Source organism: Stegostoma tigrinum, chromosome 23 (assembly GCF_030684315.1).
Source record: "Stegostoma tigrinum isolate sSteTig4 chromosome 23, sSteTig4.hap1, whole genome shotgun sequence".
Classification (NCBI taxonomy): domain Eukaryota; kingdom Metazoa; phylum Chordata; class Chondrichthyes; order Orectolobiformes; family Stegostomatidae; genus Stegostoma; species Stegostoma tigrinum.
In genome coordinates, this window is record NC_081376.1 from 41240104 (window position 1) to 41254016 (window position 13913).

A 13913-nucleotide genomic window follows, 5' to 3' on the forward strand; every position below is an offset into this window, starting at 1 on the left:
AGGATCAGGAAATTGGATTTGGTGATGTATTATAAGGCAAGACTAATGGATGATCCCGTAGTGAAAGATTTTCCCCCTAGGGAAGCATGATCACAATATGGTAAAGTTTGTGTGACAACCATGGGTTGAGTACAATAGAATAAGGCAGGAAAATGAGTTGAGGATTGTCAGATCAGCCATGAACTAACTGAATAACAGCAGACATGACAGGCCGAATGGCATGCCTCTGTAGTATGTACATGATGTATTTGTAGCTGGAGAAATCTGTAATGGGAAGCAAGAATTGGCTGAAGAAAATAACACCTTCATTTGTTCTGGCTTCACGAAAGAGGAAGAAACCTCCTAGAAATGATCAGGAAACAAGAGTCTAATCAGAAAGCAGAATTGAAGGAAATTAATATTAGTGAGAAAAGGATGCTGGGGAAATTCATGTAGTTAAAGGATGATAAATCATAAGGGTCTGTCAGTCTACATCCCAGAGTTCTGTTGGAAACAATGCTAGAAATATTGGATGTTTTGGGAGCTACCTTCCAAAATTCGACACTCTGGACCCATTCCTACCAAATTGGAGGTAGCAACACACCCCCACAATTTTTTTAAAAAATGGAAGAAAGCAGAATTACAGAGCAGTTAGCCTGACAACCGTAGTAGGGAAAATAATAGTCTATTATAGAAGACATGATTGAATAAAGCTGATTGGTTTATGAAAGGCAAATCGGGCTTAATAAATCCACTGTTTTTGAGGATGTATCAAGCAATGCAGATGATGGACAACAGTGGATATGGTATATTTGGATTTTCAGAAGGCTCTTAGTAGAGTCCCTCGAGGCTAATGAGCAAAGTTAAAGCACATGGGATAGGAAGTAATACATTGGCATGGATCAAGAATTAGTTCACTAACAGGAAACCATCTGTGGGTGTAAATGGGTGTAGTTTTGAGTGGCAGGCACTGTATAGTTAGGCTGAAAGTACCTAAAGTTCTTTTTTGGTTTGAATTTAAAATGATAGCAAGAAGGTACATGTGATTTTAAACTAAAGGAAATTTATTAGCTTAATCTACTATGTTGCAGACACATGCAAACTGAGTGAATCTATTTGCTTAACAAACATTTCTAATGTTTGACAACAAGTCTCATTGCTTTGTGATGGTTGGTCTGGAGAACTCTGGGTTCCGGCCACCATTCACGATCCCAGTCCAAGCTGAATTCAGAGTGTGACAGTCCCTGATATTAATAATATTCTAGTTATCTTTTGTGTCTTTTTTTAAAACTAGTACTTTCAGTACTTTTCCAGATATTCCATTGTGTAGACAATAAGTTGATAACGTCATCCAGGTGTCCCTGCATCAACAACATTTTGTTTTAAAAAATGGTCCCCATAGGCTATCAAGGCTTTGCAGTTACCCAACAGCCAAAAAAAACTTTTCTGTAGGCCAGTAATCTTCCACTTGTCTTCAATAGCTGAAATAATGCCACATTAACCTTTAATGGTCTGATTTGAAGATTTTTAAATCCTACCACTTCATGCACCTACAGTATCGCATGTAGTTTTGGTCTCCCTACCTAAGACGATATACATTGAGGGAGTGCAACCAAGGTTCACCAGGCTAATTGCAGGGTGTGTATATGAGGGGAAGTTGAATCGGTTAGAATTATTTACGAGTTCAGAAGAATGAGGGAGAATCTGTATAGATGCAGAAAGGATATTACCAAAGACCAGGGATTCCAGATCCAGAGGTTACAGGATATGATATGGAATAAACTCATCAAGACTGAATGAGCTGTTCCTTCACCCAGAGTGGTGAGCCTGTGCGATTCAGTACCCCAGAAGGCAGCTGAGGCCAAGCATAGTATTGTTTCAGTGGGTTGAATACAACACTTGACGATAAAGTCATGGAAGAATATGTTAGGATCGGCTCAAAAACAAAGTTTCTGGAAAAGCTCAGCAAGTCTGGCAACATCTGTGGAGGAGAAAAGAGTTAATGTTTTGAGTCCGGTGACCCTTCCTCAGTAAGCATAGGCTGTTGAGTTGGATGGTTAAGCCTACTCCACCATTCATTATGATCATGGCTGAAGGGTTGAATGACCTACTTGTATTTTCTGTTTCTCAAATAGGGGTTGGTTGGACTGAGGAGAGACTGGTTTAACTTGGCACGTATTCACTAGAGTTCAAAAGGATGAGAGGAGCTCAGAAGCGCGTAAAATTCTGATTTTTTTTTTAAACAGTCTAGATGTAGCAATGGTGTTTGCCCTGGTTGGAGAGCCCAGAAACGGACACAGTCTCGGGATACAGGGCAGACCATATAGGACTCTGATCAGAAAAATATTTTCAGAGAACTTGTGGAATTCTCTAGAAGGCTTTTAAGGCCATATATATTCACAAGGAATGAGGTTTTTGTTGATATTTTCAAAGGCATTGAGGTATTGGGGGAAAGTGGGAATATGGCATTGAGATAGATGATCACTCATGCTTGTAGTAAATAGCAGAACTGTCTTGAAGGATGGAATGGCCTACTGCCACACCTAACTTCTGTGTTTCTGCTACAGCTTGTGGTTCAGATTCTGGAAGCCAGTAAGGAGCTTCATTGGCAAGTAATGTATCGGCTAACTGGCTGTGAAATGAATTACTTATTTAAAAAAATTCAAACTAAAATTTTATGCTTCAACATGACCTCTCAGCCGGTGCAATGCACAAAAAGGAATTGTTGAAGGTCAAAACACTTGGTATTTATAGGTTGCTGTTTACATCCTCTGGGTGCCCCAAAGTACTTTACACTTCAAAATTATTTTGCTGCATGCAGTTGCTGTAACGTGGGAAGCTTGTATGAATTGAGGACTCGATGTGCTAATGAGCCAATACATATTATTTTGTGACACATTGACTTCGGGACAGTACAAATTGAACATTTTGTTCGGTTTAATTTTGGTAAACCACAACAATTGTAATGTGTTTTTTTTTTGGTTTTCTTTCAGAGTTCAAGTATTGATTTTCTTGCCAACCAAGGATTTGACTTCAATAAAGTCTTCCGAGATGGTAAGTGGGTTCTTCTAGAGAAACTGGGGCTAAAAATTCTTTCCAAAAATTTTAAGGAAGAGTGAGTTTATGGCAATTTTGTCTAGAGATTAGAGAATCTGGGAGTGTTCTTCCAACTGAGCTCTTTGTCTTTGAGTCAGAAATCCATATTTTAATTTTCTTTGTGGTCAAAATGTTTTTAGTCCATTTCAGACAGTCAGACTTGTCCTGAATATTATTTGGCTGCACTACATTTTTGGTCAATATCTTCAAGTTTTAAACAGTGTTGATGCAATTATTTTGACCTTTCCAAAAAAATTACTACTTGGTATTTAAATATACAGGAATCCCATACTTAAATCGGGAAGAAGAAAGGCAACTTCGAGAGCAGTTAGAGGAAAAGCATAATCAGTCTAATGGTACAGGAACACCGTCTTTCATTTCGCCAAATTCTACCAAAGGGCCCGTTGTTATCCCAGAAGAACATCGCAGTTTTATTGAGAAAATTGTGTAAGTCAAATGAGTATGAAATAGTTTGAAGATTCTTTGCTTGCCCATTAAATTGTCCATTGTCCAGTTAGCTTTGCCTTTCAATTGATGTTGATGAAGGAAAAAGCTGCCTGATTGAGCTTGTTGCTGATGCCAGATTATTTTTCTGCACAGTGTCAGACATGGAACATTGAATTCCTGTGACCTAGCAAGAAGTTGAGCGGTTATTTTGCAACTACGCATTTCTCTATATGTAGTTGCATGCAAACTTTTAAGAATCTTGGAGACAAATATTTTTTAGCCTACATCTGAAAATTGTCAATACATTTTGGATTAAAATAGAACTTTTCATCTAATTGGTAAAACTTCTGGTGAATGTAAAATAATTATTTAAAAAATTACACTGATCCTTTGGCTTAGAATGATGCACAGATGTTCCATCCCTTTGTAAAGGTGCTAACTCCTTTGTTGCTTGACTGCGGAATTGCTAGCCACTATCACAGATGGTTAGCTAATAATTTTAAACTACCATTCGAACATAGACATCACAACTGAGCTTGAATTTGTCCAGCACACCTGCTTCCCTGCCTGGGATGCTGAAGCCTAACTTATTAAAGATCTGCATGTTTGTTGGTGATGTGTTCAATTGACTAATACCTGACTTTTTTAAACTAATAAGTTGGCTTTTGTTTTGTTTAGAAAGGCCTGATGATGAGATGTGACCATGAGTTGAGACTGGGTGGTAATTCAGCAGTACTTTTTTGTTTCATAGTGTGTTTTTTTAGTGAAAAACTTCCATTGATGACTTTGGTATGTGTGTAAACATTTCAGTGTTTCATGTGATATCTCATTGTCCAAGAGGATGTACTGTTTCACAAATTTTAGATTGTATTTTACACAGTACAAATTTCTATGTCTTGGATCTTGTGGTAGAAATAAGAGACTAGCTGAGTGACTTAAATAGCAATAATGCCTATAGCGGGGAAATCCCAGAAATTGCTCCAGAGTTGGCTTTCTCCTCTAGAAATTTTAATATTCCTGAGTGATTTCACATTTGTCCACATGTGTGAGACTTTGTAGTACCCATGTAAACATATATCCACTAAACAGTTGAAAAAAATTTAGTGCTTGTCCATTCAAGTATAAGTGAATTTTTGATGTAACAGTGGACCTGGAGTCACAAGTATGCCACACTACGGACAGCAGGTTTCCTTCCCTAAAGGGCAGTATAGAACCAGATGAGTATGAAATGCAATTGAAGGTATTTTTGTCAGTGATTAGGAACAGAAAGTAGTATTATGCACTTAGAGCACCGAGGGCTTGGAAAAATATTGCTGAATAAATTCCTCAAGGGTTTTGGAGAGATGCAAAAACAGTGTAGTTAGAGGTCAGGTTTTAATTATCCTCACGTAAACTGGAAAGAGCACAGACAGCAATTTCTGGATCAATAAATTTCTGATCCTGAGAGGAAGGAAGTGTTGCTGGATCTGGTTCTGAGAATGAGGTTGGTCAAATTAATTATCTGTCAGTATGGGAACAGTGGTCGTTAGTGTCATAGATTTAGTTTGGCTACAGCAAAGGACAAGCAACAAATAAAAATAATTAACTGGACAGTGGTATTTTTAGTGGGTTTCAGTAGAACTGGCCAAATGGACAGAACTGTAAAATCCTGTAATAAAAGAAGTGATTATTTGAATGCAGTTAAGTGCACCTCAAGAGAAAAGTAGGACAAAGTCTAAGCCAATTACCACCACCACCCCCAGCCCCCACCAAACCCAGATTTTTTTGGCTTATTGCTTTTGTGGGATGTGGATGTTGTGGCTGAGCCACCATCTGCTGATCATTCCTAACTGCTTTTGAATTGAGTGACTGTTCAGTCCCTTTCAGAGAGCAAAATAGATTTCATGACATTGTATGGGGCCACGATGTGGAAGTGCTGGTGTTAAACTGGGGTGGACTTAACGTCAAAAATCACAGTACACCAGGTTACAGTCCGACAGGTCTATTTGAAAACACCAAGCTTTTGGAACCTCCTTTCTCTGATAACTGAAGGAGGAGGAGGCTGCAAAAACTTGAGTTTTCAAATAAACCTGTTGGACTGTAACCTGGTGTCATGTGGTTTTTGACATTATTGTGGGATGGGGTGACATGTAGGCTAGATAGGTAATGATTGCATATTTCCTTGCTCAAGGTCTTTAATGAGCTGGATGATTTTTTTAACAATAATCTGTAATAGAAAGTGTGGCCATGCAAATTACTAGCTTTCAATTCTATTTTATTGGTTGAGCTTCTAATTTGCACTTGCTGCTTTGGTGGGATATGTCTCCAGAAGAGACAGGTCAAGTGAGTGAAAAGAAACTTGGCAGATGGAATATAATGTGGGGAAAATGAGGTTTTGCGATTTTGGCAGAAATAATAGAACTGAATATTATTTATATGGAGGACGAATGCAGAAAGCAACAACACAGATTGAGCCCATGTAAATCACAAAATGAGCGTCTAAGTTCAGTAGGTAACAGGGAAAGTGAATGAAATGTTGGCCTTTATTTCAAAAGGGATGGAATACTCAACATGAGGACCTTTTTTTACTAAAATTATGTATAAGGCATTTGTCAGACCAGAGCTGGAATTCTATGAACACTATTTTTTTCTTTCTATTATCTAAAGAGAACTATTCTGTCATTGGGACCAGCTCAAAGAAGGTTGACTTAGAGGCCTGACAAGCTAAGCGTAGAGGAGGTGTTTCCCCTCGGGAGAGTCTAGGTCCAGGTTAAGGGGTTGCTCATTTAAAACTGAGATGAGGTGGAATCTTCGGTCATTGTGAATCTGTCAAATTCCTAATCATGGGAGTTGGGCTGAAGTTTTTTTTCCAATCTGTAAAGGATGCAAAGGTTATGGGGATAAGGCAGGACAGCAGAGTTGCTGTTTATCAGATCAGCACTGATCTCATTGAGTCTGCTGTGCCTTTCAATGAGCTGAATGGGCTACGTCTGCTCCTGCATCTTACAGCTGTTACAGCACAGATAGTAAGATATATTATTCCATAGGTGTAATTGCTCTGCATTATTGAAATAAGTGCTGTTCACTTAAAATTTAAGTTGGAGAAGACTGTCTTGATTATATTTGATTAATCAATCACAAATTGTAACTGTTGAAGATAATAAAATGTGAGGCTGGATGAACACAGCAGGCCAAGCAGCATCTCAGGAGCTGAGATGCTGCTTGGCCTGCTGTGTTCATCCAGCCTCACATTTTATTATCTTGGAATCTCCAGCATCTGCAGTTCCCATTATCTCTTGTAACTGTTGAACATCTTTTTAATGTGAGGGTGATGATACCTACAGTGCTTGAAAGTTATTTTGCATTTAGAGTTTTGTTATATGTATAAAAGTAAATCCCTACAAACAACAAATATAAGAAGATTGATTATCAAAGTGGAGGAATTCACTTTTTTAAATTTTTATGCAACACACATGTTTTAGTACTAATGTAACGTTTATCAATATTAAACAACAGAACTTGGTGACAGTAGATTTGAGCAGAGTTTTTTTATTTGCATCTTAAACAGCACCTAATGAGTGAGTAATTCTGTTTCACATCCTGATGACTGAATTCTGTACCTTGTTTGACAGCGGCCAATCCTATTTAATTCCCTGCTTTTAACCTCATTCTGCAATGGTTTTGAGCTCACTTTCCAGAACCAAGAGTGTTAAATGACTTGTACCACACCCTCTACATTAGAATTTCAGCTTAACTTCTGCACTGTCATTCTTTTTAATCATGGTGATGATAATGCAGCCCAATTTTCAAACCGTTGGTTCCAGCCACCATACATTGGCTGGTTCTAAACTGTTGATTCTGTTCTCCTTTTTCAGTGAGGAAAAATATGAGGAGATTGCAGATGAAATGGATTCTAATGAAGAAAAGTTCTTCATTATTTATACTCCTACATATGCATTTTATTACTTTTTGCATTTGAATTAAATTTAACTTAATTAGTAAACAGATTGCTTTGCTTTGTAATGTGCACACTTAATTTTTTCTTAAATCATTCCAGGGAGAAGGTTGAAGACTTATTAAAAGATGATGATGATGGTAGTATTGAACTCGATCCATGTACTGGGTAAGTTGAAAAGTGTTAGTTTATTTTGAAAGGAGTTTTTTAATTAACTTTTTCAGTTTAAAAAATTTGCCTCCCTATAGATAATTGAAAATGCTGTCGTACACTTCTAGAGTAGATGCACTCAAACCCAGAGCTCCTGGTTCTGAGGTCAGGCATCTCCCTGTGGAGCTCATTGAGGATGAGTACCCTTGGTAACAAGCAATGGCCTGTCCAGCTAGAACTCATCACCTTCTGTTCTTTTGAGAATGTAGCCCCTTTTGTGTTTAACTGGTGATTTTGGGAGGATTTGTAATGCATAAAGGCCGAGAACTCAAATCTTATCCTTTTTAAAATAGTATATAAAGCACACCTGCGAGCCTCTGGATCAGAAGACCTGTATTGAGCTCCATCTGACCTGTTCAATGCTGTATAATATTTGAGTAGTTTGGTTCAAAAAATATCTATAATGCAGATCAGGAGGTGGTGCTTGATGGTGTAGTGGTAGTGCATCTACCTCTGAACCAGTAGACCTGTGTTCAAGGCTCACTTTCTCCAGATGTGTGTAATAATCAACCTGAGCAGGTTGATTTCGGAAATTACCTATAGAGCAGACCCGAGTGCTTCATGTGATACAGTGGTAGTGCCCCTGATTGTGAGCCAGGTGGCCTGAGGGGTGTCGTGTCAGAATAAGTTGATTTTAGAACTTTATTATATAATAGCTCCAGAGGGGTCCTATGGCACAATGGTAGTGTCCCTATCTCTGAACCGGGTGCACTGGGTTTGAGCCATCTACTCTAGAACTGTGCCACAACATCCCTGGACTGGTTGATTAAAAATACTTGTTCTAAAGTCTGATTTCCTTTTTTTTTCCCCAAACTTGAAAATTGCAGGTGATGGGGGGAGATAATGGGCTCTTGTAGGTACAGTGGTAACGTTCCCACCTGTGAATCAAGTGACCTGGGTTCAAGTCCTACCTGTGCCAGAGGTGTATAATAACATCTCTGAACAGGTAATTACAAAATATCCATAAAGCAGGTCTACAATTGAAAGCATGGGTGATTGACTGGTAGAGGTTAATAGAAGAAAAAAATACTATGGGTGATTTGATGATGGACAGAGAGAAAAGGACATTCATTTGTGCGTAAGAGCACTTCTATGTTTTCTTTAATACAAAAGATTATACAAAAAAACCAGACCCATCGATGGGTCTGACAAACTGTCTATGTATACCACGAGTAATGGCTGTATTTTGGTTCAACTGTGAATGATGTTACTTTCCATTCAGGCTTCCTGAGTAACCCTAAGAGCAGGAGAGTGAATTGAATTACTCTCTCTTTGTTTTTGTTTTTTAAAGTAGAATTGGAGTAGCTATGATTGATTTGCTACTTGAAATATTTCTTTCTTTTACCTCCAAAAATGTATTGACTCTCTTGTGCTTCACAACATGCAGCCAAAAAAAAATCAAATACTAAATAATTCACTTAGATTCTTTGTATTGTTGCTTATTTTAGTGATCCAATTTTTTTTTTCCTCTAACTATTTTATTTAGGCATTTATTTATTTGTGTTAGATACCCAGTTATCTGGTCTTTACAAGTATGTGTCTTCTGCTTTTTGAAGGTTCCAGCGAAAACTTATTTATCAGACCCTGAACTGGAAGTAAGTAGTGTCTCTAAAACTAAGTTACAAAGAAGGGGTCTTGTCTATACTTGGTTTGGTTTTTTCTATATTGAGTGAGGCCACCACTAAGCAAGCAATCTGATGGGACCTAATGTGAAAGCATTTGTCCATTTTCTTCTGCTCAATGATTGGAAGATGCCAATGACTGCAAAAGAAGAAACATCAAACTTTCAACTGCAAAATTGCTTAAAGCAGTATAGATCACTTGGAGGCATGGCCAGAAAAATGGCAAATGGAACTTAATGTGGACAGAAGAGAGGTGATGCATTTTGGAAGGTCAAGTACAGACGGAAATTAATACAGTGAATGGTAAAACACTTAAGAGCATTGATATGCAGAGGGATCAGAGTATGCACATTACTGAAGTTGGCAGTGCACGTAGATAAGCTAGTTTTAAAAACAAAATCTAGCAGGCTCGCCTTCATAGGAAAGGGCTTTGTGTATAATGGTAGACAAGTTATGCTATAGCCTTATAAAGCTTCATTTAGGCCAAACTTGGAATATTACACACAGCCCTGGTCACCACACTACCAGAAGGATGTGGATGCTTTAGAGAGAATACAAAAGATTTACCAGGATGCTGCCTGGCATGGGTGTTTTCAGGTATGCAGAAAGGTTAGATAGACTGGGTTTATTTTCACTGTAGGAAGTTGAGGGGTGACCTGGTAGAAATTTCTAAGATTGTTGAATGGCATGGATAGCATGGAAAGTAATGAGGCTTTTTCCTGGGTTGGAGGGGTCAGTTACTAGGTGATGCAGGTTCAAAGTGTGGGCGTTAAGAGGTGTGGGAGGAGTTTAAAAGAAATGTGCAAGGCAAGTTTTTCCACACAGTGGCGAGTACCTGGAATGTACTGCCAGAGGAGGTGGTGGAAGCGGACAAAATAGCAGCATACAAGAAACACCTAGACAAACACATGAATAGGAAGGGAATAGAGGGTCGTGGATCCTGTAAGTGAAGACAGTTTTAATATGGAAGGGCAAAGTGTGTCAGCACAGGCTTGGAGGGCTGAAGGGCCTGTTCCTGTGCAGTATTGTTCTTTGTTTTTGACACCTTTTAAATTGAAGTCATGTGTTTGGGAGCACTCAAGTATAAAAGTAATTGAACAGAAAAAAAGTTACAGCAAAATTAACTAGTAATTGTGTGTATGACAGTTGTTAAGAACTTTTGTGGCTACAGTTTTTTTTAAAAGAAAAAAGGCTAGGTTTCATGTTCCTGCAATACTTGTTAAATGAATGGATATGCTATCCTATAAATTGAGTCTTGGATTGCTGTTCTGGGTTTCTTGCTTCAGAAAGACAAAACTTCATTTATTAAACCAGAATTGTTCAACCTTTTTAAGCAAAGGTAACGCAGTAGTTTGGTAAATGAACTATGGGCAGGGCATATCAAAGTATTATAATGCTAAATATGTCGTGTAGATACTTTTGTTAGAAATGCCTTCTGAAATGAGTTCCTAATTTTTGTTTTTCTATTTTAGGTTTCCAAAAGGGGCTCATGTAGAAACCTTGGAGAATGAAAAGGTAATCGTTTCAATATGAGATAAATGCAATTGGAATATTCAGACTATTGCCAGAGGAAGGGACATGACTAAGATGATTTTTCTCAAGTTAGTGAATGATAATGTGTGGGTTTTGTATATTGAAGGAGCAGAAAATGTCTTACCAGCCACACAATATTCCAAAAGCTGTTGACTCTTATATTGAATTGCATTCTTGAAGAGTGGGTGTTGGTCTTGTATACTCTTCTGTCCTTGAAGAGCCGGTGTTTCCAGGACAACTTGTCTCCTATTTACTTGCTGAATTGCCATTCTTATGCGTGACTTTGAAAAATGGCATACCATTTTTATTGAAAGGGTTATTGTAGCAAGAAGGAATAGCTGATGATAAGGGTGCATTTCCTTGGGTGCATTTTGCAGGGTTACTGGAGAGAAATCACTTAATGCTGGTTTCCTTTCGTTGTCCCTTTTGGATGACATTTCAACATCAGCTTACCAATGGGCAGGTGTTCAGGCTTCTCTAGCTTCTGATTTGAAAAAAAAGGAGAAAATCCTGCATTCATAAAGCACCTTTTCTTGACTCCAGGGATTCCCAAGGCATTCAGTGCTTATTGAATAGCACTTTTCAAATACAGTCTCTGTACTACAAGAAATACAGCAGCCAATCTATGCACTGGGTATTCCACAAATGTGACACCCAAGTAATGTTTTAGTTATGTTTGAGAGATGAATGTCGGCCATGGTTCTGTGCGTAATTGTTTTTATTTTAAAAGCATTGTTCAATCTTTTTAATCAAGCTGAGAGCTCACAATGCCTTACTGTTAAAATATCATCAGAAAAATGGCACCTCCAACAATGCAGGAGTCCCTCTGTTCTCAGTAGTGTCAGCTGAGTTTTTTCCTCAAGTCTTTGTAGTGGGACTTAAACACTGTGAGTCAGATGAATTACTGTCCACTGTCACAGAATGTAGTTAAGGCTCTTCATAACAGTAGGTTTGAGTATGGTCTGTAAAACCTAAGTTAACTGTGGTACAGATATCAACTGTGTTGTTTTGCCAGAAACCTAATTTTACTACACTTTCTCTTAACAACTAGACATTCATTGACTATGATTATAGCTTTTTAGTGATTAATTGCCTCTAACCATGAAGTTGTCATTTGCTGGAAAGACCAGTGATCCAAAACCACTTATAGGGGAAAATATGGCTTATCAGTTGTGATTTAAGGTAAGCAGAACAATTGAAGTTAAAAAAAACTTCAAACCTCTTTGAGTCATATTTTTGCATATATTAAGCTGAAAATTCTCTAAATTTAATCAGTTTGGTTTGAGTCTCAAGACAAATTAATCTCAATGTAAGATTACATTCCAATACAAAGTGACAATATTGATCTTTGGATGAGATGCTAGGTTAAAGTCCTGACTATCTGTAAATTTGTTCATCTTTCACAACCGTGTTCACAGACTTGTGCTGGCCAACTGTCCTCTTTGAGCTAACAATAACAAATCAGTTGATTCATCTCCTCAGTATTTCTAAAACATTCCTGGTGCTTAATACTTACCCATTTGCTGCACAATTAATTTTTGTACCAAGATTTTGAAATGTTTCAATGATCTAGTAAGGTGGCTATCTGAATGTATCAAGGAAAAGGAGGTTAATATTCACAAGACTTCTTCATGAGGTATGAAGAAATTTCTCCTGTTTTTCTTCCTAATGTTGGTATGTCAGTTTGGGTTTTTTGTTTGCTTTCCACTGGCTGCATTTGTTGCCACCACAACTACAGGGAGTCTTGTCACTGCCCATGTAGCCACAGTGCATGTTACATCGTTACTAGCAATGTTGTAGAACTTGTATAATGTCCCCAGAGTTGGTATTGAGGTGGATTGCGCAGAGTTCATAGCCTCAACTGCCACATCACTCACTGCCCCACTCCCTGAACAGAGTGAGGCAGCAAATGAGAGGAAGCAAGAACTGGCACAGTACCCTTTTAGTTTCGGTCTGGTGCAGCCATACAATGTTGACATGTAGGGCACCAACTTCCTGTTCGATTATGTTGACCGTTGATACACTCTCTTTTGTCCCCGACTCAGTAAATATGTAATCACATACTAAAGCTATGAAGAAAACACCAGACAGACCTCCCAGAAGTAACCAAATTTAACAAGTTTATTTTATTGAGTTCAGACTAAAATACCTACCTCGTTTTAGCAAAGTAAAACCTATCCTGCATACTGTACCATATGCACATTGCACACGAACGTGCAAACGAACGGAGTAAAGTCCAGCTGACAGAAGATGAAATTTCCAAAAAAAAATTCAAGTTTTGGCGAAGGAACTATACACTATTTTGAGGTTCCAGTTCAAGGTTATGGCTGAACTAATTCAGTTGTTCTCCTGGATGTCAGCTACATAGATTTCAAAGTCAGTTCTTTTGAAAAGCATCAGACCATGATTTCTCGCTGGCTGATCGCTCTTCTTGCAGAGCTGGGAAGCCATGATATAAAAGGTGGATCCTTTTAAGAATGTGCTTGAAATAATAAGGAGCACCTGATGCTCATTGGGATGTGGTGTACACTTTTACAGCTAGTTCTTTCACAGTAATGGATGGATTTGAGGGCAAAAGAGCAAACCAGTGCTTAGAGTAAGATAAGTAAGGAGTCTTTGGCAGGCAGACTGACTCATGCTTACTGTTTTTAGTTTGTAGATGAGTAACAATTTAACTCCATAGCAGATGATTAATTTAATCTCTTCAGCTGGCAACTGTACGGCTTTTTGAAGTTCCTCATGCAAAATGGCTGAGCCATGTTGCAAGCTAGCTAACTTGGATTGCCCATCAGTTTTTATTTCTTTTGGATTTTGAACAATATGAACAATTGAAGATTAAGCTGAAAATGTGGTCTGTGGTTATTTCCCTAATGAGGAGTAAATCAGGCGTGCCGTTGGCTTTTTGCCTTTCCCAGGCAAGTGTAAGATTATGCAAGAAGTATTTTCTGAACTGGATGAAATGACTGAAGGGAAATTATCAAGTCTTTGAATTTATAGACGAGATATACAAGAAGGACAATTGTTGAAAGCTTATGAGGCATGATTGATCTTTAAGCAATTTAAGACACCTGTTTGGTTCATGGAAGAAAATA

General features: G+C 38.2%; 1 protein-coding gene across 2 annotated transcripts in view; it reads left to right on the forward strand.

Annotated features, from left to right (window-relative positions):
• The window catches only part of parn (poly(A)-specific ribonuclease (deadenylation nuclease)), a 130233-nt gene that overhangs the window by 16321 nt on the left and 99999 nt on the right, over positions 1–13913 (forward strand). For both annotated transcript variants that reach the window (XM_059654095.1, XM_048552773.2), the window contains exons 6-10: positions 2973–3033; positions 3357–3522; positions 7559–7624; positions 9223–9261; positions 10761–10803. In XM_059654095.1, coding sequence (XP_059510078.1) covers positions 2973–3033; positions 3357–3522; positions 7559–7624; positions 9223–9261; positions 10761–10803 — 375 coding nt within the window. The remainder of the gene's footprint in view (positions 1–2972; positions 3034–3356; positions 3523–7558; positions 7625–9222; positions 9262–10760; positions 10804–13913) is intronic.